The sequence below is a fragment of the Cygnus olor genome, chromosome 15 (genome assembly GCF_009769625.2).
Source record: "Cygnus olor isolate bCygOlo1 chromosome 15, bCygOlo1.pri.v2, whole genome shotgun sequence".
In the NCBI taxonomy this organism is placed as follows: domain Eukaryota; kingdom Metazoa; phylum Chordata; class Aves; order Anseriformes; family Anatidae; genus Cygnus; species Cygnus olor.
The window spans coordinates 5,253,442-5,277,198 of record NC_049183.1 but is presented as its reverse complement, the minus strand read 5'-3'; the positions used below and the strand labels follow the sequence as shown (position 1 = coordinate 5,277,198).

Below are 23,757 nucleotides of genomic sequence, written 5' to 3'. Positions count from 1 at the left end.
TTTTCCAGTTTCGATGCTCGGCATGAGGTGACTAGGAGGAAACGTTGGCCTGTAGCAGTAGGAACACCCTTCGTGCGTACTTCTGGTTTAAACCTTAGAGGGGAAAAAGGGGAAACAGAAAGTGATGGGCTTGCACTGGCTATTTGGGACCTCTCCTGTTCCCCACAATGGGTGGCATAAGACCACAAAGAAATATCACTGGGAAAACAGGGTCTTCCTGTTATGGACTCTACAGAACATTGACGTTTTCAAAGCGCTCCTCTTCCCGGAGAGTGAGCAAAGCTTGAACCTTGGTTGGGACCAGGAGTATGCTTGGGCTTGTTCCCAAATGGGGACCAGCCCCGGACGAGCAGCCCACAGCCAGCCTGCAGTGATGTCTTTCCACCTCTTGGCACGGCTTCAGGAGCAGGAGGGAGACGCCATGCTGGAACAAAGACAACCCTGGTGGCTGCCTACCATGTCTTGGGGACGTGCAGACCGAAGCAGCGACCTTGGCTGCTCTTCGAGGACCCGCTCGGTGCAGACCGGGCCAGGCTGGAGGCGTTCTTCCCCCGGCACGCACGGGACCTTGACGCAGAGCAAGAGTCATTCTGTCCGGCGCAGGGGATGAGCGGCGCAGTCTGAACAGGTTGTCTCCTTCTGGTCTGGGTAGGCTATTTATTGCTCCTCTGACTGTTGCTCGTGGTATGTGCTGACCGCTCAGCCTGCTCATGAAAAACAAGAGAATTCCCGTCCAAGCTCCGGTGCCAAGCAGGCAGCGACAGTTTTCTTCTGAGCAGGCCTGGGAACCTCTTCTCAGCCCTGGGCAGCAGATGTCTCACAGCAGCCCAAACCTGGGAGAGCTGTAGCCTGGGACCAGGCCTTGGACTCAGACACCCAAACAGCTCTTCAGAAGGTCCCTGGGCTTGTGCAAAAGCAGAAGGAGCACAGATGTGAGCGAAACCTGCCCATGTGTGTGCAGGTGAGAACGAAGGCATCCTCCTGGCCGCCAACTTTACTGCTAGCCAGGAAGCATTGGAGAGCTGCAGATCCCCACGCTACAGCACTTTGCAAGGAGAAGGTTGGAGCTAGAGCAAGGGCTGGGACCTTGTCCTTTGCTCCGCTGGTTATTGGAATGCACATGCTCCGGCACGCAGTCCTGAAGCACGGAGGTTCACACTTCTAGCAGTTACCCTAACAGGAAAGGCTCGGGGAAAGTAAACCAAGCCAAGGATGAAGATCCACCCTAGGGACAGCCCTGTGACAAGCCCCGGGGAGTCCTGGGGTGGTGCCCGTGCAGTCCTGGCAGCAGTTCTCAGATCGCTGGGCTGTGATGCTGAAGTGTAATTCCCAGAGCGTGCTGAGCAGCAGCCAAGCTGATGTGTCCTGTAAGGAGCAGATCTCATTTGTTGGTGTGATTGAAATCATTCACATCTCTCCAGGCAAGAGCTTGAGGTAGTGTGACACTGCTTCTGTTTCACCAGGGGTCTCAGAGGCTCCGTCAGCACCGGGAGCACGCGTGACCCACCCCTGGCTGGGGGAAACCTGGGGGCACGGCCAGCCACCACGCCTTGGTGGGGAGCAAAATAACTGCAAAATAACTGCCCGCTGCGCTCTGAGTGCCAGAAGCAGACCCCGCCATCTGCCGGCCGGCAGCTTATCGGCTCGTTTTAGCTACAAGTGCTTGGAAAGGAAAAGGAGAGGTGACCCCCGCAGCCGAGGCATCGCACATCTCCTCAGCCCTTTGCTGTCTGCATGCCAAACGGGGCGTGAGACGGAGGCAGAGGGATGCTGGCTGCTGGGCATCCTCTGGGACCCGGCCAAGGGGACGAGCAGGGCTGGTGCTGGGTGTCACTGGTGACACATGGAGCCTCTCGAGCCCCCACCTCGAGACATCTGATCCCCACAATCTCACCTGCAGAGCGGCTGGGACAGATGTGGAGACAGGGTCTGGCTGCCTCTGCCTGACTGCAGGTGGGGCAGGCTGAGGTGAGACAGGCTCGATGAGACGGAGATGATGAGAGCCATTCCAGGACTTCTGAACCAAGACCTACTCATGCCCTTGGTGGCTGAGTTTGGAGTCGTGACTCTCTCCAGCTTCAACGAGAGCAGGCATAAAAGGTCAGAGTTTTGTTCTGTACCTCTAACACGAGACCTATAGCTAGAAATGACTAACAGTGCAATACTTCGAGGCAGAAAAATTATTTTTGCTATGCGTCCTGAAATTCTGCCCAGAAAGGGCTTAATTACAAAGAGTTTTCTTTGGGGAAAAAGCAAAACAAAACAAACAAACCCCAGCACAACACATACTGACTCAAGCAAGTTGATGAGGAATAAAACATCCTCCTTGTAGTTATTGGGAAAGAATCACATCCACCATCCAGCCTAGAAGGACCTTTTGGTTCTTTTTTGCCTTAAGTCTCTGCCACCATATTAGCACCATCATCTGAATATCCAGAATTTTCGTGTTTATTTTGATGTTAATTTTGGTTTGTCCTTTAAGTTTAAAATGGATCAAAAGGCTTTGGTGTTGTCTGAAGGAAACCCCTGGAATGCCTCATCATGATTTTTTTTTTCCACAATTTAATTTGGTTGTAAATTGAACAGATAGACAAATAATATAGTTCCAGGGCAAGTTTGGTCTGAAGAAGTTTCCCGTCAACAGCAATTGCAGTTCCTAGGACTGTTTCTTTCCAGTGTGGGTCTTGGTGACTGACTTCTGTGCCTTCACAATTCCAGCTGAGGTGCATTTAACAGTATGGCTCCGGCTTGAAGTCATCTGGCTCCAGAGGTGGTCTTGCCAGATCCTAGGGACACCTACTTAGGGACTTCCTTTCTTGTATTTCTTGATCATCTCTTCTGGGTTGTAGGGTTTCACCCTGTTGGAGGCTGTTATTTTTGGGCCCATTCTTCTGAGCATGGGCTCTACCTTGGAGATCGAATGGAAGAGCATTTTAGAGAGGAGAATGGATTCTGTGTTCTCTGAAACTGCCCATTGCACTGGGATTTCCTGGCTGGACTCTGACTGCGCTCCAGGGAAGGCAGAGCCAGCCTTCCCCTCAGGAGCTCAGCGCCGTGGCAAGAGGAAAGGAAGATGCGTGGTAGGGTTGATCTGCAGGTCTGCTGGGCCTGTGGAAACTACTGCCATACTCACCAGGGCTCCTTTCTTTCCAGGCTTAAGTTCTCTCTTCTCATGCATTAGCTGGATTCCCCAGAGCACGCAAACAAGTGCTCTTATCCTCATGTGCATACGCAGCCACAGAGACATCTCCAATCCTTGTTACAAAGGGATGAAAGTCTGCAGATGGCCTTTCTTAGGCAGCAGATGTGCTGCATCCTTTTTATGATTTTTTTTTTAATGAAAAATTGTATCAAAAATGAAATTTTGATGAAAAACAGAGGAAAAAAAAAAACAACTGAATTTTCATGATTCCTTTCCTGCCTCCTGGCTCGGTACAGAGTTGGTCAAATGTTTCTAAAATCAGCAACGCTTCAAAAATTTTGACCAAAAAACACAAGGAGTTTTTTTTAGAAAAATGTTTCTCAATTTTTCCCTCTGGTTTGGCCATGTGTCCTACTCACTGAAAGGAGACTCCACTTGGTTTCTGTGACTAGAACCACGCTTTAAAGAGCGCAGCCATTCCCTTAATTGGGGCTGATAAATCTTGCAGGCATAGATGAAGATAAATCACATTTCGAGCCCAGAGTACAAATTCTCAGGGTTGAAACATTTGTGTGGTATGTGTTAAGCAATTTGAAGGCTTATTGAAGTAACTGAGCTGGACAACAGGGCTGGACCTGGACCAGGACAACAACTGTGTACAGACACTCGGAGCATAGGCAACAGAGATGGAGGAGCCCTGATGAATCCCACTTCACTCAGGGCATTCATGGAGGGTATCTCCTTTCTTCTTCGCAGGGTATCTTTGGTTGTGTTTCTTCCACCACTCCCTTCGGGAGGACGGAGGGCTGCTTAGTCAGTCCCCTCGGGAAGCCTTTATTTTCAAGGCATGCTAAAATTCCCCATGATGAACAATTTCACTTCAGCCCAGAGGAAAGCCATAGGGAGCTTTGGACTTCTTGGGTCTCTTTGTTGGACACCGGCCGCCACTGCTGCCACACAGGCCAGAGAAAAAGGATGCTCTGGCTCCAGCAAGGCTGGGAAGGCCGGACAGGCCGCCCGGGACTGGTGCTAATGGGTGAGAAGCAGAAGTGCCCAGATGAACCCTACTCCAAAACGCGTTGCCCAACCCAGCCTCAAAGCTTTTCAGAATCAGATAATCCTTTAGGTTGGAAAAGACCCTTAAGATCACCAAGCCCAACCATCGCCTAACGCCACCAAGTCCGCCACTAAACCCTGTGCCTAAGTGCCACGTTGACATGTCTCTTAAACACCTCCAGGGATGGCGACTCCATTGCTTCCCTGGGCAGCCTGTTCCAATGACGGACCAGCTTTTTTGGGGAAGAAATTCTTTCTAATGTCCAATCTAAATCTACCCTGCTGCAACCTGAGGCTGTTTCCTCACATCCTAAACAGAGCCCTCGGGGCAGACCAGCTCCCCTCGAGGCTCGCCTGTGCCCCCGCTGCCGGCAGGACCCCTCACGGGACCGACTACCGGGTGGTCAGCTCCCCCAGTCCCTCGGGGCTGTCGGCTGAGGGCACTGCTCGCCCTCGGAGCCGCCCGGGCCCGGCCGGGGCGGGGAACGGGCCCCCCCGGGCCCGCCTCAGGCCGCTGCCCCGGGCGGGCGGAGCGGGGCCCCGGAGCCGCCAGGCCCCGCGCGGCCGCCAGGTGGCGCCCGCCCCCGGACACGGTGCCCGCGGCGGCGCCCGGCGCCGGCCCCCGGCTGGGCCCGGCCCGGCCCGGTCCCCGCCTAGCCCGGCCCGGCCCGGCCCGCCCCGCCGCCACCCCGTGCCGGGTCCTTTGGAGCCCGGGGCCCGGCGCCGAGGAGTCGGGGCCGGGAGACGGGAGGCCGCGGGGCCGGGGCGGGCCGCGGGCGCCTCCCCCGGGGCAGGTCCCTCTCCCGGCCTGCGGCCCGGCCGGCTCCCCCCGGAGCCCCGGGGCGGGAGGAGACGCTCCGGGAGCCCTGAACGGGTCCCTGGGCCCTGGCTCCGCCGCAGACGCTTCCCCGTGCACCTGGAGCCGTCCCTGGGGCACTCGCTCGGCCCTGCTGGTGCCTGAGCCCCCAGTACCAGCCCCGCTGCCGCACGGCCTCCCCTAACGCAAATCCTTCGCCACAGCACAGCCCAGAGCAGCAGCGTGGGCAGCTTGGGCCGAGGAGACGCTTCCTGGTGCCCGTCGGATGCTGCAGAGCTCCACACACACCCCGTCACAAAAGTGCTTGATTATAAGCAGCAAAGTCCAGTTTCGCAGCGACACGTTGACCTGTGTCCTGCCTTCCGTGGCTCAAAGAGGTGTCCAAGGGGGAGGTTGGCTGCAGTTCCTGGTGGGAAGGGAGGAGGCAAAGTAAGCTCTTTCCTAAAATATGGTCAAAGAGCAGAACACCAAGTCCAGCCTAGTGCTTCATCTCAGCTCTGGGGTGAAATACGGTCCCTGTCTCAAGAAAGCAGATAAACTGAGCCAGGGCTGGAGGCCCAGTCCTTTGTTAGTACCATCTCCTGGAGAGACTGTCTTTTGGCAGTTAATGGGGTGGAAGCAGACCAGGCAATGCCTGAGGACACCAACAGCCTCAGAGGGGTCTGATGGCTCTTGCACAATGCTCTGAGAAACATATGGACGGGAACACCTGTACATGACTTCCCAGCATAAGCCAGCATCTGTGACAAGGAGCTCTCTCCTGCAAGACCGCTGTTCTCCCTTCCCCACCCCAGGCTCAGAGCCTGCTCTCCTGTCCTGCTCTGGCATGAAGTGATGCAACCTTAACCTCATGTAGACTCTCCAGAGGCTGCTTCCAAGGCAGCAGATTTTTTAATTTTTTTCCCCCCACTGAATTCAGCAAACTTCCTAGTGGGTTTTAGGATTCCCCGGGGAAGGTCCAGACCCTAACTAACGAGGGTGGCCAGTGAGTTCAGCTGGTCACCTGCTCTCTGGTCTGTACCATGGGGAGCCAGTTGGTTCCCAAGGCCATGCCTGTGTGTGACGAGACATGGCCGATCCTGCCAGGCTCTGGGAGCAGCCGTGCTGCAGACTTGGCAGTTACCTGACATGATATCCATCACCCCGGCTTCCAGATCCCTGCAGGAGCCTTCCCCATCATAAGTTCCATCATCTTTCTCAGACTGTGGGCTCCCTTCCATGTTCAGGCCATCCATTTAACACCGGAGAGCAGGTCTCCTACAATACCTTGGTGGTAGCACTTCCACCTGGCAGTGCTCTCTGGTGGTCCCTGGCCCTCTAAGGCCTGTGCCGTTCTTCATGGAGCTTGGAGGGGGGCTGAGGTCCTTTGGCCAGGGTACGGCACTGCCCTGGGAGGAACTCGGGGCCTGCAGGCTGAGAGAGCCAGAATCATCCTTCCCGAATCCCCTGCACCTATGCACAACTTGGGCACAGCTGCACCAGCCACATCCCACACCATCTGCTTCAGGGCTTGGGTGTCTCCCTGGCAGGCTCATCCAGTGCAAAAAAAAAAAATAAAAAAATATGTAGACTGTTTTGCTGTTTGCAAACTGGCCTTGCTTTTTGTGAATGGATTCATTCACCGTCTGCCTGAAAGAGCCATTTTAGCCAATGGTCTGCTTGCAAGCGCTTCCTCCCTGCTAGTTGTGATTTGCTCTCCCTCGCCCTGCCTCTCGGATTGGGCTCCCAAGCGCCACGTGATGGGGTCTCTTCTTCTTGACGGGATGTCTGACATTTTTAGGCAGAATAACAAGCAGCTAATGCCGAAGAGCAGCCATGCCTCCTGGATGGCACTGCTGTTAGTGTTTGTTTTCAAGTCAGCACTGGGGAGAGAGTCTCACGTGCATTTTTTGCAGATGAACTGGAAGTTGTCTGACACCTCTGGAGTGACAGCGGGTGAAGCCCCTGAGAGCCCCCGCGCCCTCTTGCAAACTCGTTGTTAGAGGTGGCAATGCCCAGCTCTGCTGAGGAGCAGCCGGGCACATGGTTGGGTTTGCTGCAGATGGAAGCACAGGGTGCGACAGAGGAGTGGAGGAGTGAGGAGGAAGGCAGCCTGCGGTGGGCCTTGCGCAGGACGGGTGGAACCTGCATGCTCACGGCCAGCTGCCCTGGGGAGATGGCAGAGCCAGAGCCCGCCGCTGCCTGCCCTGTGAGGCCATCTGTCCGCCTGTGTGCTCCAGCCTGTCAGTAGTGACACTGACAGCATCAGTGATGTCCTATGTTTGTCAGCGTGGGGACGCAGAAGGGGCTGGGGTGCCAGAAGGAAGCAGGTCCCACACCCAGCACTGCTCGCGCCAGCTTGCCAGGGACTTGCGGTGGGCTGAGCAGGTGTGCCAGGAGTCTGTCCTTCCCCGGCAGCTGCTGGTGGCCGTGCCTGGCTGTAAAGGTGACTGGCAGCAAACATTCACACGGGGAGAGGAGGGAGGAAAAAGCGTAGTTACGCACATTGAGAAAAGTCCCACTTTAGCCTGAGCTTGAAAATGTGAGGAGGCCAGTTATTCCCTGCAGACCGTTTGCCTGCCTTTCTAGGAATGACGAGTGATAGGCTTAGATCATCACCCGGCCTGAGTCAGATATCTCAAGAGTTGGCATTAGATGCCTGAAAGCTCTGGCCCTGTGAATCTGGGTCAGCCTGGCAGAGCCAGCGTGCCGACAGAAGCAGTGTTGCTAGAGACTGGCCACAGCTAGGAAAGGATCTGCATGGACCAGAGCTAAAGAGGGGCAGGATGGCACAGGAACATGGGATGAAGTAGACTTTGGTAATGGAGATAAGAGATTTAATCTGCTGCTGGTGCCAAAGTCAAACAGGATGTGAAAGGTGAAGGAAAAGTCCTCTGTGCCACTGATTCAAATGTCAGAAGCTGTCCTGAGCTCTCACTCTCTCACATGACAAACAAATCTATGCCTGCGGCTGGAGTCAGCTAAACCTGAGGCTCAAGCAGTGGAAAAGCCACTCGCTTGGTGGCAGAGTGGCCTTGACACATGGAAGCGGTGATGGCAACCTTGGCAGACCCAAGAGGGGCTCTCTGCTCCAAGCTGGCCTTGGTGGGGGCTACGAGGGGAGAAAGATCCAAAGGTGATCCAACCACAGGAGCTGCCTGGCACAGCCCCAGTGGGTGAGTTTCAGCCGGTGCTGGCCGTGCAGGGAAAAGCTGCCCGTGCTTCCCTGCCGTGGTGGTGGCTGCATGCCTGGGACAGCTGCTGGGTCCCATGGAGCCTCCTCTGCCACATGCCCTGCCCTGCCCAAAGGAAGACAGGGTTAAGCTGTGAGCTGCTGAACCTCCCAAATGCTGCACCGTGGTCGCTGCTACTGCAAATGTCCTTTGAAATTGTGCTCTGTGCTCGCGAATGCTGCCCCTGCCCGAGCAGGGGGCGGGAAGTGGTGCGGGGGAGCAGCTGGCAGGGACGGCGGGTCTGGAGGTAGACACGCCACGTGGAGCAGAGAAAGGGGACAGACTGCAAAGCAAGCGGCTTCGCGGGGCAAGGACAGCATCACCCTGCAAGCTCCCGAGGAGCCGGGTGACCAGAGGGATCACGCCTGCACGTGTGTGGCCACGGACGTGCACTTCTCTTGCCAACACAATGACAAGCGTGACCCAACCTACAGGACGCCACCCACCCCCGGCGCTCCAGGCCCATCTCCAGGGCCACCACCCCAAAGTGTGGGGGGAAAGACCCGTGTCTGCAGAGCTGGCACCCACCGCATCTCGGGTCTCACGAAGGCCCGCTCTGCCCCTCTCCCCTCCAGCCTGTCCCTTAATCACAAGCAGCTTGGGGAGACAATGAAGCAACCGCACCAAAGGGCCAGGCTCATTCCCCTTTGTCTTTCGCTCCTTTGAGGCTCGGCAGACGGGGCAAAGTCATCACGCCCACGGCCCAGCCGTCGCACGTCCGACTCATCGCCTCCCCGGGCAGCTGAGCAGGCGGCGCAGTGGCACGAGGGCGCCGGGTGCCCCGGCACCGCGGCTGCTCTGGGTGAGCCGGCCCGTGCCCCCCGGTGGCCCGTGCCCCCCAGTGGCCCGCGCCCCCGGCCCCTGCCCACGGCCTGCAGAGGGTGCCAAGCACCTCGGCGCTCGGCGCTCTCGCTTCTGCCCCCAGACAGGCGGTTGTCTCGAGCGGGACCACCGCACGTTCCCCAGGGATGCGGGCGGCCCCCTCCTCCCGCCAGCACATGGCACGGAGGCTTTCAGGCTGGTTTTCTCTGGAGTTCACACAAATCTCTCCTTCCCGCTCCCACCCCCCTTCCCCACACAACTGAACTCAGCCATTGAGTCCAGCGAATGGTTTATTTCCCAGGTTAGCACAAAGCAGGGGTCTCTGTGTGCCCCTGGAACCAGCAGAACAAAACGCACAAAGACGTTAGGGGCCATTTGTAACCAAATCCCAACACACCAGATACTGTTGGGATTATGTCAGAAATATTTTCCCAGAATGCCCTCCCCCCATGCTCCCTCCTACAGATGTTCGGCCCCCACACCACAGATGTTGTTCCTCTTGCAAAATGAGCTTTCCCCTTCCTCTCCCAAATGCCCCTGATGTTTTGCACATTGCCGTCGCGAGGTCTCCCTTCCACCCTGCCCTCCGCATCCCCCCTTCCCCGCTCCCTTGCGGACAACCAGGCGGGAAGGCCAGCCTGCCCCCAGCGCAGGGACAGCTGCTGGCTCCGCGGGGACGTCGGCTTCTGGGCATTCGTGCCCCTCTCGCCTCCGACCAGCACCTCTGCCCGTTAGAGAAACCCTCTCCCTCTTGCTCTCCCTGTTTCAGCCTCTCTCCTTCTGCGTGTGACCTCCCAGGCCTCAGCAGCCCCAGGCAGGCTCACCAGAGGGACCTGCGCCAGGAGGTCCTTGGCGGAGATTTGTTCCTGGGGGGGGATGCTGGGCACATTTCAGACACCGGAGAGAACGGCCCGACCTTCCTCTCGCCACCGACAGCCCACGCGGAGCACTCAGGGAGACGCCTGGCAGCGTGTCAGGGCCCCGCTCCAAGGCCTGCGACAGATTTCCCTGCGGCCAGAGCGCCCGGAGCGGTGCCGGCCTCCTCCCCGCTGGCCTTGCCGGGCCGTCCTGGCTGCCAGGGCGGCACGGGGCTCCGGAGCTCCCATGGGAGAGCAGGGCCAAGTGCTGGTGGCACGCAGCACCCTGGCAGGATGGGTGTTTCCTCCTGACCCCTGCGCCGTGCCGCCAGGGAGGTGCTGGCCCCATGGCTCCGTCGCAGCAGGCACGGGACTCGTCTCCATCCTTCCTGCTGCGTTGGGGGGCTGCAGCCGGGGGGGCATCCGTCCTAAAGCAGGGGGCCACGGAGCTGCGTCAGCTGCTTTGGTGGCTGGGCTGGGAGCCTCTCCCGTTTCTTCCGCCAGCGGGAGAGCTGGATCCGTGAGCCGTGGAGCACGCGGGAACCCAGGGCAGGCGACACAGAGTGGGCATCTCCCAAAGACTTCGGGTGGTACCTCTTGTCTGGGGCACCGCAGCTCCTGTGCACACCATGAGCAGCTTCTCTCCTGGCTTTTCTCGCCCTGACAGGTTACTGAGGCAAAAAGGACCCGGAGCGGGGTCCCTGGGGTGCGCAGCCCGGAGCAGCTCCGGCAGCCCCGCGGCCTCTCGCTGCTCTGCGTCAGCGTGGCCCGGCCGTGGCCCCGTGCTCATCACCTGCTCCCAGCAAGAGCCCGACTCCGCTGGGCTCCCACCGAGCCAGCCGCAGTGTGAGGTTTTTCTTCAAAGATAGAGTTTATTGCTAAAAATGTTTTGATCAGTGATAGCTCATATTTACATTGATATGTTTTAAAGGAATATTCAAGTAAACATTTCCAATAGTTTCTGGCATAATCTCTAGCTTCTTTTTTTTTTTCCTATACACAAACATTAAAATAAATAACTGTACACAGAAAATTTCCTTTAACATCTCTACATGACTATATGTATTCCCACACAACAAAACGATTCCACTCTTTCATAGATTTGTACTTTTCTTTAAAATTTCCTCCTTAATTAATTGTTATACACTTAAAAAAAAAAAAAACCTAGAGAGCTTGGCGAATTAGTTGAAACACCAGTGACAAGGTCTGAAGAAGACGGAAAAAAAAATACAGCACAGGGAAACAACTGTCTTCAGGGATGCTGCCGTTCTTTCTTTCATTCTTCTTTTTTTTTCTTTTCCCCTCCTTTTCCTTTTGTTAAAATCATCTTTACAGGAAATTTCCGCCCTTCCCTTCAGCAGGGAAGCACTCAGGTTCTGTGGGGACAGGTTTAAAATGTGGTCCTATGTTTTTAAAATAATAATAATAACAATAATAATTATAATAATAATAAAAAACAGCTGCAATTTTCCCCCTTTCCTTTAAAATCTCTCTATTTACACGACTGGTATTTTTTTAATTTTTATTTTTTTTTCCTTTTGTTAGAAGGCTATATACGTATAAAAATAGACATCTGATTGTAGTGCTTTACTGTGCCTTTGGCCTGCCCTGCAGTTCCTGGGTTCGCTTTTCCCCCTTTCAAATAAAATAACATTAAAATAAGTCAAAAAACGGTTCCTTCCCCACCCCCCCTTCCCCTCCCCCGGCGCCCCGGAGGGGAGGGGGGCGGCAAAAACCACGAAACATCCAAACGAAAAAAGAAACCAGTGCAAGGGGCCGAGGGAGGCGGCGGGGCCGGCGCCCGGGCGGCGGGGCCGTGCCGAGCCGGGCCGTGCCGAGCCGAGCCGAGCCGAGCCGAGCCGAGCCGTGCCGGGCCGGGCCGGCGGCTAGCAGGAGCACTTGCACTCGGAGATGAGCGGGTACTGCACGGGGATCCAGGTGCAGTACTTCTGGCTGGACCAGCCCTGGCAGTGCCAGCGCAGGAAGGTCTTGGTGACCGACTTGACGGGCTTGCAGAACATGCCCTCGGGCAGCGAGCAGGACTTCTCGGCGAAGCAGTTGCCCTCCTTGATGTAGCGCGGCCAGAAGCGGACGCCCAGGTCCTTCCAGGTGTAGAGCACGGGGCAGTAGGTGTACGCCCAGAGCCACTGCAGCACCTTCCGCCGCGCCTTCTTGCCCACCCGCAGGCGCGGCCCGTGGGGCGGTGCGCCCAGCTCCAGCCGCCGCAGCTCCGCGGGCAGCGCCGCCCGCGCCCGCCCCGCCGCCGCCGCCGCCTCGGCGCCGAGGCGTTGGCGGGGCCCGGCACGGCCACGGCCATGAAGCCGGGGTCGAAATGGCTGCCCAGCTTCTTGCGCAGAGTCCGCTCGTCCAGGTCCTGCTCCTTGGGGTCGTACTCGGGGTCCGGGTGCTCCACGATGTCTTTGACGGGCAGGTTGTCGCTGGGCGAGGGCCGCAGCCGCAGGAAGGGCTGCCCGCCGCCCGGCCGCAGCAGCCCAGGCAGGAGCAGAGCAGGAGCGCCCCGATCGCCGTCATGCTCCGGGCGGGCCCGGCCCGGCCCGGCGGCCGGCCCCGCCGCCCCGGCTCGGCGCTGGCTTCCCCGCGGGGCTGGCGCTGCGGGCTCGGCTCCTAGCGCTGCCCGGCGGCGCCTGCCGGCTCCCGGGGACTCATAAATAGGCAGAGACAAAGTCCGGCGAGGCCCGTTACTTTAAATAGCTCGGCCGGGGTTGTGTGACAGACGCATCTGAGGCTCGCTGCGCGGCCGCTGGCTCCCCGGGGCTCCCCGCCGGGCCGGCTCCAGCCGCGGCCGAGAGCGCCGGGGGGTCCGTGCCTCCCCCGCGGGCGGCGGCGGGGCAGGGCACGGCGGCAGCCGAGCCTTCCTCCTTCTCCTCCTCCTCCTCCTCCTCCTCCGCCGCCGCTCTCGCTCGCTCGCGCTCTCCCCCCAAAATTCACAGCGGACTCGTCTCCATCGCCATGGTGACAGCTGGGCTGAGCCCCACGACAGCTTGTCTAGACGGTGTGACAGGGTTTGGCGTGAGACCGGAGCCCGAGAATAAAACCCTCCTTTATAGCCGGGCGAGCCGGCCGAGGGGGCGGGGAGGAGGGTCACGGCGGCGCGGCCCGCTCGGGCGGCCCCTGCGCCGCGCCGCCTGCGCGGGCACCGCGGGGCGCGGGGCTCAGGCGGCGGCGGGCGGCGGCGGCAGCGCCCGCGGCCCGGCCGGGCTCCTCCTCATAGCGGGCGGCTGGGGCGGCCCGCGGCCCCCGGGGCATCCTCGGCGGGGGGCTCCCCGGCAGCGGCGCGGCGAGGCGAGGCGAGGCGGCGCGCCCGGCTCCCGCGGGTCCCTGGCGGCTCCTCGGCGACGGCGGGCGGCGCTCAGCACCCCCGGCCCATGCTGCCGTCCCGCTCGGGGGGCCCGCTCGGCCCCGCGGTGCTCAGCGCATCCAGCCGGGGGCAGCTCCGGCGCCTGGCCCGGCGCGACGCGGTTCCGCGGAGCCCGGCGGGGCCCGGTTCGGCTCGGCTCGGCTCGGTTCAGTTCAGCTCGGCTCGGCTCGGCTCGGCCCCGCTCCGCTCGGTGCCGCTCGGTGCCGCTCGGTGCCGTGCCGCCCCGCTCCGCGCCGCCGCCGCCCGCCCGCCGCGCACTGCCGCGCGCCGCCCGCCGCCCAAGTTAAATACGCGCCCGGCGCGCGGCCGCCCCGCCCCCGCTGTCACTTTCGCCGCGGCACCGGCACCCGCCGCCCCCCGCCCGCCCCGCCCCGCCCCGGCCCCGCCGCCCCGGTCCCGCACGAGGCCCCGCGCCCCCGCCCGCGGGAGCCGGGAGCGGGTCGCTGCCCCCCGCCGGCACCGGGGCGGCCGCCGGTGGCCGGGCTCTGCCTGCCGCAGCCCCGCCGCGGGAGCCCGAGGCGGCGCCGAAGCCGCCCCGCAGCGGCCGAAGCGTCCCCGCAGCCCTCCCCGGGGCAGGCCCTGGGGCCGGGCATCGCCTCCCTGCTGCGGGGCGCAGCCGGACGCGCTGCGGCGCCGGCATCTCGGCACCCTCTGCCGGGCAGCTCGCAGCCGGCGCGGGAGCATCCCTCCCTGCCGGCCCCTCTTCCCTGCGTCCCGCAGCGCCACGCGACGTGGAAGCGAGCCGGGTCACATCAGAGGCTCTCGCTTCACTCTGCAGCGTAGGGCTGGGGGAACGGAGCTAAAGCTTGCAGAGAGGTCCGGACCCGCAACCTTTGAGGCGTGGAGGGTGGGAGCCTGGTGTGCATCAGCAGAGCGAAAACCCAAACCCTTCTTACCTCCTTTACCTCCACATTGCTCGGCGCTGAGCTCACTCTTGAACCATGTCCAGAAATTGGACACACAGCTGGTTCCTCTAGGCCGACAGTGTGTAAGAACATTCCTGCCCATGCCAGTCTCCCCCCAAAGGCATGAGATAACCAGCTACCCACTGGGGCCAGGGCAGGGCGTGGAGGGAAGTGGCAGATCGCTGTGCCAATTTCTCACCATGCCGTGCTCATCACCCACCCAGCAAACCGAAGAGCTGCAGCCGCAGCCAGCCGGGAGCACCCCGCCAGTGCGAGCTGGGTGCACGCAGCAAACTAACTAAGGGTGCAGTTCTCCTAGGGTCAGTCTCTTTGTCATCCTAGAAATGCCAAATGTTGGGATCAGAGAAGAAAAGAAAGCAGACCCCCAAAATGGAAGGTCAAAGATCCAGCCCTGAGTCTGCGTAAAGTCAGAGCAGCCCCTGGCCATCACAAGACAAAGCTGCCATGTGCTGGCTCGGGAGCTTGGTCCCAGGGTGTCCGGGTTGTTCACAGTATGTGGGATTAAAGCACCGGTTTAAATGTACTCAGCCTTTCTTCCCTTGCTGTCATGAGCCTGGCTTGGTTTGCTGAACTCGTAGCCTTTCTTCGCTCGTTTGGATCCACACGCAGAGACTCTGCAATTACAGTAACAAAACAATCCTGTTCACCCCTTCTTTTATCATTAGCACCCAAACAGTTTGCAAAAGGGATCGGTATCTTTAGCCCTTGATAGAGAATATTGTCAGTAAAACATTCTCATTACTCATTCCCTGAATCCAATCTGCTTGCATCAGTTGAACCGAAGTCAGCCTGATGTGCAGGCAGATGTGTGCTCTGCGTTCACTCGCTGCCGGGTGGGAAAACGTGGGGCTCTTCGCAGTGTCAGAATTAAAGCAAACACAGTAACGAGAAGCAGCTCAGGGAAGAGACACCAAGAGTCAGGAATGGGGCAATTACTCAGCGATATGTAGCGCTGTTGGCACTGCTGTGTTAGTAAATCCCGGTGAGGGATTAACATCTGCCTGTAATTGTAATAATAAAATCCGACATGTATACAGCATTTTTCATCCTGCAGGATCCCAAAGCACTCAAGTAACTTAATTCCTTCGCTGTCTCCTGGACTTTATAAACATGCTTCTTAATCATCCCACACCAGGCGAAGATGGCTTTACTCTGGGCACAATCACGTCACTTCGACAAGTCCCCCTGGGGAGAGAAGAGGCTCTCGGGGTAGGCTGGGAAAGTTTCACCTTTCAGAGAGGCAAGATCCAGGGAAAGTGTTGCCTGGCACGTCCGGGGCAGGGGAGAGACCCCAGGAAGAGCCTGCCTTCCCAAGCAGCCAGCTCCCGTGCCAGCTAGCACTGCAGAAGGGTGGAAGCACGTGCTTAACTTTTCAAGGTGGGAAAAAACGATGACAAGCCTAGACAGGACACTGAAGGCTTCATTCTGTCCACCATAACATCCAAAGACTGCTTCTCCAGCCCATTCCCGTTCTCCTCCTTTTGGGACTAGAGATGCTGGGGCACAATCCTATTTATGGCCGGTGTGCAGGCTAACGGGCTGAGTGGTGCTATCCATTCATATATTTCCCTCTCGCTGCTCTCTGTGGGCACACAGCCCAGCTCACAATATAGCCCTTAATTAAAGGATTTAAAGTTGAAAGGCAACATATCACATACAGAAAGCCTTATCAAAATAATTCTTATAAAAGAGACGTGATGTTAAGGGCACCTTCTGGAGGATAAAATGGTCGCAAACTACTTATTTTTGCCTCTTTCCCTTACTTGGCATCTTTTTGTCATCTAAAGAAGACCTGAACATTTTTGTAAAAAAAAAAAAAAAGAGATGGCATTTTTATTTCACATTGAAACTTAAGCAGTGCCTACTCTGTTTTCACTGTAAGGCTCCACAAGCAAGTAAATTCCTACTAGAAGTAAAAACACCAGTGGTACTGTCTGGCAATACGTGTTATTCAGCTGACAAGGTGTTTATCTTTTAGTTTGTTTCAGGTAGCACTAGTTTAACTCAAATGCCAGAGATAAAGAGACAGAACAAATTGTCTTTGTTACCAAGTCGTTCCTACCCCTTCAGTTCTAGTCACAAAAGCTTCAAATGCAGACCTTAAACTGCTGAAAACCCTTCTGCCCTGTGAAGGACTGCAGGAAAGCCCATGCTGGAAATCTAAAAATGGAAGAAAGAAACAAAAGAAGAGAGAGAATAGGGAAGAGAAGAGAAGAGAAAAGAGAAGAGAAGAGAAGAGAGAAGAGAAGAGAGAGAGAGAGGAGAGGAGAGAGGAGAGGAGAGAGAGAAGAGAGAGAGAAGAGAGAAGAGAAGAGAAGGGAAGAGAGGAGAGAAGAGAGAAGAGAAGGAAGAGAATAAAGGAAGAGAAGAGAAGAGAAGAGAGGAAGAGAAGAAAAGAGAGAGAAGAAAGAAGAGAAGAGAAGAGAAGAGAAAAAACTCTCAGCCAAAGACTTTTATCTTTTTTGGGGGGTTTCTATTGCTTTCTGACTGTTTAAGTTTTCCAGGCTCTCTTGATGCTGAGAAATAAAGTGATGGGCTGGCTGGCAAGCATTGGGAAAGTCTTGGGTCTGACAGGACAAAAGCCCTAATTTTCACTAAAGGAAAGAAAAAAAAGAAAGAACTAAATGATGTTGCACCAGGTTTTCATTGAGATTGTTTATTTTCCAGTAGAAATACATTACCCTGCTCTCATCAGTGTGACAAAGGAGCGGTTCCCAAAGTATGCCATGGCAAGTGGTTGGCAAGGGGCCATGAGCAGACTCCCGCAGCAGTCCGTAGGCTCGCAGCTCCCTGGGGCTGCCACGAGCAGGAGGAATCCAGCGGCTGACAGCGCGGCTGCCCCAGAGCCTGGGTGCTCCCTGTGCTGGTGCCAAGGGAGGTGGCGAAGCCCCCAGACCTGTCCAGGGCCGGCTGTGCCTTGGCACGATCCTCTGTGCATTAGAGGTCAGTGGCCAGAATCAGGTGTCTCCAGTGGCCAGGTTCCCTCGGGGCAGAAATGTCACTGTAAGGGTCAAAAGCACAGGACACAGACGGGGAACCCATGGACACACATGGTTTCCTAAGTTTAATTTCTGTGAGCAGTTCAGCAGTGCAGATAGGAATGAAGTCATTCACCAGCTCTCAGGTTTGTCTCCCTGTCCCACCTCCCTTCTGCTTTAGGGACCTAAATCCGTGCAGGTCTGGTACCTGCCCTGCTGCACCCACGCTGCTTTTGCACAGCCACCAGCACCTCAGCCCCTGCCTTCCCCCGGCTGCCCTGTGCTGCCTGTGTGCAGGGGGTGGGCATAGGGGAGAACCTGGGGCAGGTTTGCTGCGGGAAGCTGAGCTGGTGGCGCTGGGCATCCTGTGAGGGACACGGTGAGACCTCAGCAATGCTCCTGGGGGCTCAGCAGCTGCTGCAGCACCTACCCCACAGCGAGCGCAGACGTGCCAAGCACTAAAAGAAAAGAAAAAACACCTTGAAGCTCCAGGGAGGGGATTACTTGTGTCTCAGAAATACACTTTCTCTATACCAAGTAGGGTGTTTTTGCTATTCTGAGCTTTCTGCCTTCCTTCTTTGTCCTTATCACGAGACATTTTTCTGCTTTTCAGGCTTGTGGTGCCTTTATTCCACTTGGCACTGTGGTACTGCGCCAGGCCCTCACTGGCTCACCCACTTGTGATCCAAGCTGTTCTCCTGACCCCACATGCCTATTTCTGTGCAGCTGAACCATACGGCCCCAACATTTGCCTAGAGTTCATCCTTTACTATCGCATGCACTGCCGGTTTGGGGACAGCAGCACCTTGGTATCCTGCACCCGACGTCACTCGCTGCAGCCCCCTTGGACCTGATGCCCCAAGAACGCATCTTCGTTAGGTCTGCAGGTCCTTGTTAACAGGCTGCCCAGGTCCTGGCACACCTCCAGTAGTGCCAGATGTGCTGAATGCTGCAGAAAAACCTCCCATGTCGCCATTTCATGTGAAGAACTCCAAGGGGGCTTGCCTCCTCCTCCCTTACAGTCTGGCGTTGATTATGTCCAACAATCTGGAAAACTGGGACAGGTAATGCTCAGGGTGATGGAGGAGGCTGCGCTGTGCAGAAGGATTTATCTTGTCAACCTCAGCCCACAAGCAGTGACCCTAACACTTACCACCTGACCCTACTGAATGGGCTGGTGGCTTCCGTGCAGCTCCTGGGCAGGTTGTGGCTTGCAGCAGGAAAAGGAGGCAGCCTCATGCAGCTGTCAGCGGCTGTTTTGCCACTAGCCCTGCAAATGTTCACACGCATCAGCCGTCGTGGCCTGACATCATGGGCAAGAGTCCCAGCCTCAGGTGAGCGAATTCCAGAGGGAAGGTCCCTGCTGGGACACTTTTTGGCCTCCCCAGCCCCTCCAGCCTGGCGTGCCCACCGTGCACACAGGCGCTGGGCTGTCCGGAGACAGTCCCCAAAACTTGCCAGTGGGAGCCCTCCTCTCCTGGGGGAGCCGGGGGAACGTCCTCAACACAGGGCCAGAAACGGTCCCTGGACAGCCGCCAATGTTAAAAAACAACAACATGGAGCTCTGAGATTTCTACCCACTTGGCATACATCTGTCACCACATGTGTTGACACAGAGTAATGCTGCCACGTCATGATGTACGTGGCAGTCGCTGTCAACACTAGTCCAAGGCAGAGAGAACTGCTCAGGGCAGCTATTTTTTGAAAATGTCCTGAATAAAAGGGCCAGAGCTCGCCTGGGGGACGTGGCCTGCCACTAAGGGTGGCCACTTCTGGCTTGGGGACTCCTGAGCCACTCTCCAGGGAGAGCACTGCCAACATAAACCAAAACCAAATGACCTGCCCCAGGCCACTGGTGACACAAGACCTTGCTGGATGTGCCACCCCTTCCTTTCCTTGCTTGTCCTGCTCGGAGGAGCCCTGCTGTTAGCACCGCGACACCATGGGGACAGGGGGTGACAGGAACTCTCACCGTGCAGACACACAGGACAAGCCCCAGCCCAGCACAACACCTGGGACAGTCATTGCTCGACGTAGCCACAAGGAATCTCCTTCAACTGCAGCAGAAAAATCCAGCTGCAGCATCTCTCCAGCCCACTCCCCACGTGTCTCTTCTTGCAAGCAGCCATCCTGCAGCAAATGCTGCCAGAGGACGAGGTACTTTCCTTCTGCTGCCTCTCCTGTCCTGCCCGCATGCCAGCTGGAGCTCTCCTGTCCATACAGCATGGGCAGGTTGGTCCCAGCCTACCCTCGGGCTCTTACCCCACACAAGCATGCTCCAGGCTGTAGCCAGGGTGCAAGCCAGTACTCGTGCACAGGTGGCTTCAGACGAGGGCAGCAACCGCAGTGATGATGCTCCAAGGGACACCAGCTTGTGGCTGCAACCGCTGTGGGATGGGGAAGCACCCAGGGGAGCTCCAGCTCTGGCAGCAGCCAGGACACAGGGGACAGAGGTCAGCCAGTCCCCGGTGCACAGGGAGCGCTTGGGGGGCTCAGATACCCACACTCGGCTCCACAGAGCCTGGGCTGCATGCTGCAGCTGTTGCCTTGGGACACTCTGTGCCAAGGTTGCGAGGCACTGGGACGATCTGTCATGGTGTGTCTGAAGTCATCTCTTCTCCCCAGCTCATCCCAAATGAGGTGTGAAAAGCTTACCTAAAAAGGGCGAGTTAAATTCTAAGCCGTGGCATAGCATTTCACCCAGGCTTGTGCGTGCTTTGTTCCTCTGCCTGCTGCAGAATGGAAGCAGCACCACGAGGCTCCTGCTCCTGCTTTCTTTCATAGCCCCATTACCGGGCAGACGGGAAACTCACATGCAGATGTTCCTCCTGGTATTTCTCACTCCAGTCTGCAATTCAGTTACTTCAGCTGAGGAAGACGAGGGCTGGAGCCCCATAGTGAACAGCCTCCAGCTGCACCCTGCGGCAGGCCCGGCTCGGCTCCGTGCAGTTGCAGCTCCCGGCGCTCAGCGGGCTCTTGTCAGACCCAGGGCCATCAGCATCGCTCTCGTGTGGCTTTCTCTTGCAGCCGTTTCTTGCCAGGGTGTTTGTTTCCCTTGATTTGTTTCCAGCTCTGCTTGCCCCTAGGACAGTGTGATAACCAGGAGATAACCAGGGGACAGAGCAGCAGAGACAGCTGTGGCTTGGCGGAGCGGGTGCTAATTTCCCCAAGTTCCTCTTAGAAAAAGCCCAGACGTGAATAATAAATAGCTCAACATCACAACATCTTCTCAGGCCACGGCGAGCAGCCCTGAGGGTCAGGATTTGCCCCTCCATGCCCCCTGGCTGTGCCCCTGTGCTGCAGCCTGAGCCAGGCTCCCGGAGACTCCAGCACCACTGGTGGGGCCAGCCTGCACAAGACATTTGCATTTTGCCCAGATTCGCCGGTTAATCAGAAACCTTCAGTCTAGTCGGCTGTATTTTTTTAAAGCAATGAAAGATTTCCCAAATCCAGTCGGATCTAGGATTACAGGCAGGCAGAGACACCATCAGTCTCTGTCAGTCATTCCCTCCTGCTGGAGCACTGGCGGTGAAGGCGCTGCAGTGCCTGAGCAGCGGAGCGGAGCCGGCTGCTGCTGGCCACACGAGTGGGGGCCAGGGGGCTCAGCACCCGCGCTCCCCTGGTAACAACCGAGGAAGGTGCCGTGCAAGCAGGATGAGCATCCAGAGGTGGTGGCCCTTTTCTCATCCTGGAGGGGACTATAAAGGGAGAGGGAGGGATGCGGCAGGCACGGCTGGCGGTTTGAGATGGCTTTTGTCCAGGGGGATGTTTCAGGGGGCAAAAGCAGCAGCAGGAAGGCACAACGTCCAGCATGAGGACAGGCAGAGCGTGGCTGCTCACTGCCTTGCCCTTCTGTACCGGGGCTGTGCCTCAGCTTCAGCACGGGGTGTCCAGCCACTCCGCCAGCCAGCGGGGCGCCCCATCCTCGCTCTTACCGAAGCTGTGCCCCTGAGCATCAGCGCTGCTCCCAGCCAGCACCAGCCCTACCAGGGCTGGGGTGCTGAGGGGGTGCTGGGGGGGCTGGAGGGGGCTCTAGCCGCCGCCACCAGGGTCCCGGCTGCGGCTGTGCTGGCCGGGGCTCCAGGTTCAACGGCTGAGAAACGAAATTGTGAGTGGAAAAGCTCTGTGTTTTCTCATCAGAATGAACACTCCTCTTCCCCTAAAAGGTTTTTTCACATGGAAATGGTCCATTTAAGTTCTGTTTCAATTTTCTAATTTAAATATACACACAAAATTAGCTAGATCTGGTCTCAAAATATCGTTTCAAAACAAAAATATGATTATTTCATTTTTTTTTATGTCTAAATGAAACTTTTCCAGACTTCTCATTTTCTCCAGAGGAAACCATTAATTAATTTGATCTAAATTCAGGAAAAGCCTGATTGCTCTGAATCTGCATTTAACAGAAAAAGCAACAAACTAGTCATCTAAACTATTTCTTTCAGCATGATCCAGACTTTCCTGCTCCAGCCCCCAGCTGCCTTCAGGGATGGTTTGAGTGGGAGGAGGGAGGCAAGGAGGGGCACACAGAGGCAGCCCAGAGAGGGAGCCCCTGGGGCACAGAGCACCCTGTCCATCCCTTCACACCCCTGTGAATTCACTGATGTGACACTCAGACCTGACACTGCTACAGTTCTTGCACAATAGGTGAGTCATTTATTGGATATTCCTGATCTGGGCACATCTTGCTTAAAAGCAGGGAAAGCCTTTGAGTTATCCAAGTCAACTTACAGACGACGTACTGAATGAGATAATCCACGAAAATTAAGTTTCTTACTCTGTAGCCCATCACCTTGTCTCTCATGTTTCGTAAATGTCCAGCTTGACTGGAAGAGATTTGGACACTCCAAGCTCTATATGGTTATTCGGCAGTATTTTTCATATGCGCTATGCCCCCTTCATCCACCAGATTAGATCAGATTTATCCAGCGGCAGTGTCAAGAGGAGCAGCTACATCAACCTCTCTCAGTCCCAGGGCCCCCTTGTTGCCCTCTCTGAGACAGCGATGCGCCAGTCCCTGCCTGCTCTGGTGATCCCAGGGGAGCAGCACCCTCGGGCCGATGCAGGTCAGCAAAGGCTCGCGTGCCCATCCTGGTGCTTCTCGGCGAGGCTAGCCCTGGCCGCACACTGCCAGAGCCTCCTCCAGCTCAGAGGGCACTGCTCAGAGGAGCCCAGCGCTTCGCTGACTAATTTCCACTGGAATCGGGAAGCTGAGGTTACGGGGAGAAATTATGAATGAACGAGCTGGCCCTGGGATCCATGCAGACCAAAGGCATCGCTACCCTACACAACGTGTAATTAAATTGTGGAACTGGTTGCCACAGGATGCCGTGTCGGCCAAAAATATCACAGCTTTGAAAAGAGATTAGACAAATTTGCAGAGGGCAGGCTGAGCGGTGGCTATTACATGGGACAGCACACAGACCGCTCTGGCTCAGGAAGCCACCAAGGCATCAATTGCTAGAAAATGGAGGGTTTTCACAAAGGCAGATCACTCGCTGGTATCTGTCTGTAATTTGTCATTGTCACCGGCTAGGACGGAGCTACCTCAGCTGACCCAGGCACTGCTGCAGCCCATCCTGCTGCTGCATGTAGCTGTGTTCGCAGGTGCCCTGTGCTGGGGTTACCAGCAGCAGTGGCAGCCCCAGGCACCCTGAGCACTCTCCCACAGCCCTTGTGCCTCTGAGCAGCCTCCGAGCCCTGAAGCTGGGGCTCCGATCCCTGCTTTGCTGTGTGCAGCCATGCAGAGATGCTGGTACCGAAGGGTTCACCAGCGGTTGCAACTCTGCAGGTGTCTCACCAGCAGCTTGGTGGGCTGGTGGGGCAGAGGTGCTGCATGGGGCTTTGCTGATGCCTGGTCTGCAGTCAGCAGGGCTGTGATCACCTCTGTCCCAAAGGGTTCTGTCCCTGCACACCCTGGGGCTTTCTCCAGGCTCTTACAACCCTCTTCTTCCTGTGTTTTACCCTGCTTCCTGCACACTGGGGATTTTTCAAGTCTGCTGGACCATGGTGGGTTCAATTGTCCCTCTCTGCCTCAGATTCCTCTGGTGGCCACCAGCCCTTTGTAGGCTCAGGCAGCAGGACTGTGGCTGCTGGCTTCAGGCAGCTGCCTGCGAGACTGCCCTCATGAGCTGGGAAGGGTCTGCAGCTGGAAACAGCTTCCTGGGATACTCAACCTTGCTCGGTCATAGCACATCATGTCCTCCACTGATGAGCTCAGTCTGAGCTTAAACTCAGCTGAGTTTCTGCTCCTCGGCCCCACAGGTTGAGCAGGGGATCAATGAGTGGATGAGTGAAATTTTCTTCCTACAGGAACATGCAAAAAAAAGCAAAAAAGCAAATCAACCACAAGGAAGAAAATAGAAAATCAAACCAAAACCAGCCACTGCAGGAAATCACAGGTGTTAACGTAAAGATGGGAAAGCAGGAGGGGAAGTGGTGTAAGCAGTGTTGGCAAGATATGAGGAGGCCTGGTGCTGGTCTTCGGTCTACAGGCCAGTCCTGGCCACTGCACATCACAGCCAGGTTGGGACTAAGCTGAACACAGCTGGGCGGGCTGGTGGGTGCC

At 57.0% G+C, this 23,757-nt stretch overlaps 1 protein-coding gene across 1 annotated transcript; it reads right to left on the bottom strand.

Moving 5' to 3' along the window:
• Positions 1 to 10,758: 10,758 nt before the first annotated feature.
• On the bottom strand, positions 10,759 to 12,438 carry LOC121078306 (noggin-2-like). Its single transcript, XM_040574336.1, is given in 3 exon segments — positions 10,759 to 12,185; positions 12,188 to 12,402; positions 12,405 to 12,438. Coding segments are annotated over 3 exon segments (642 nt in total). The 3' UTR covers positions 10,759 to 11,792.
• Positions 12,439 to 23,757: the final 11,319 nt, after the last annotated feature.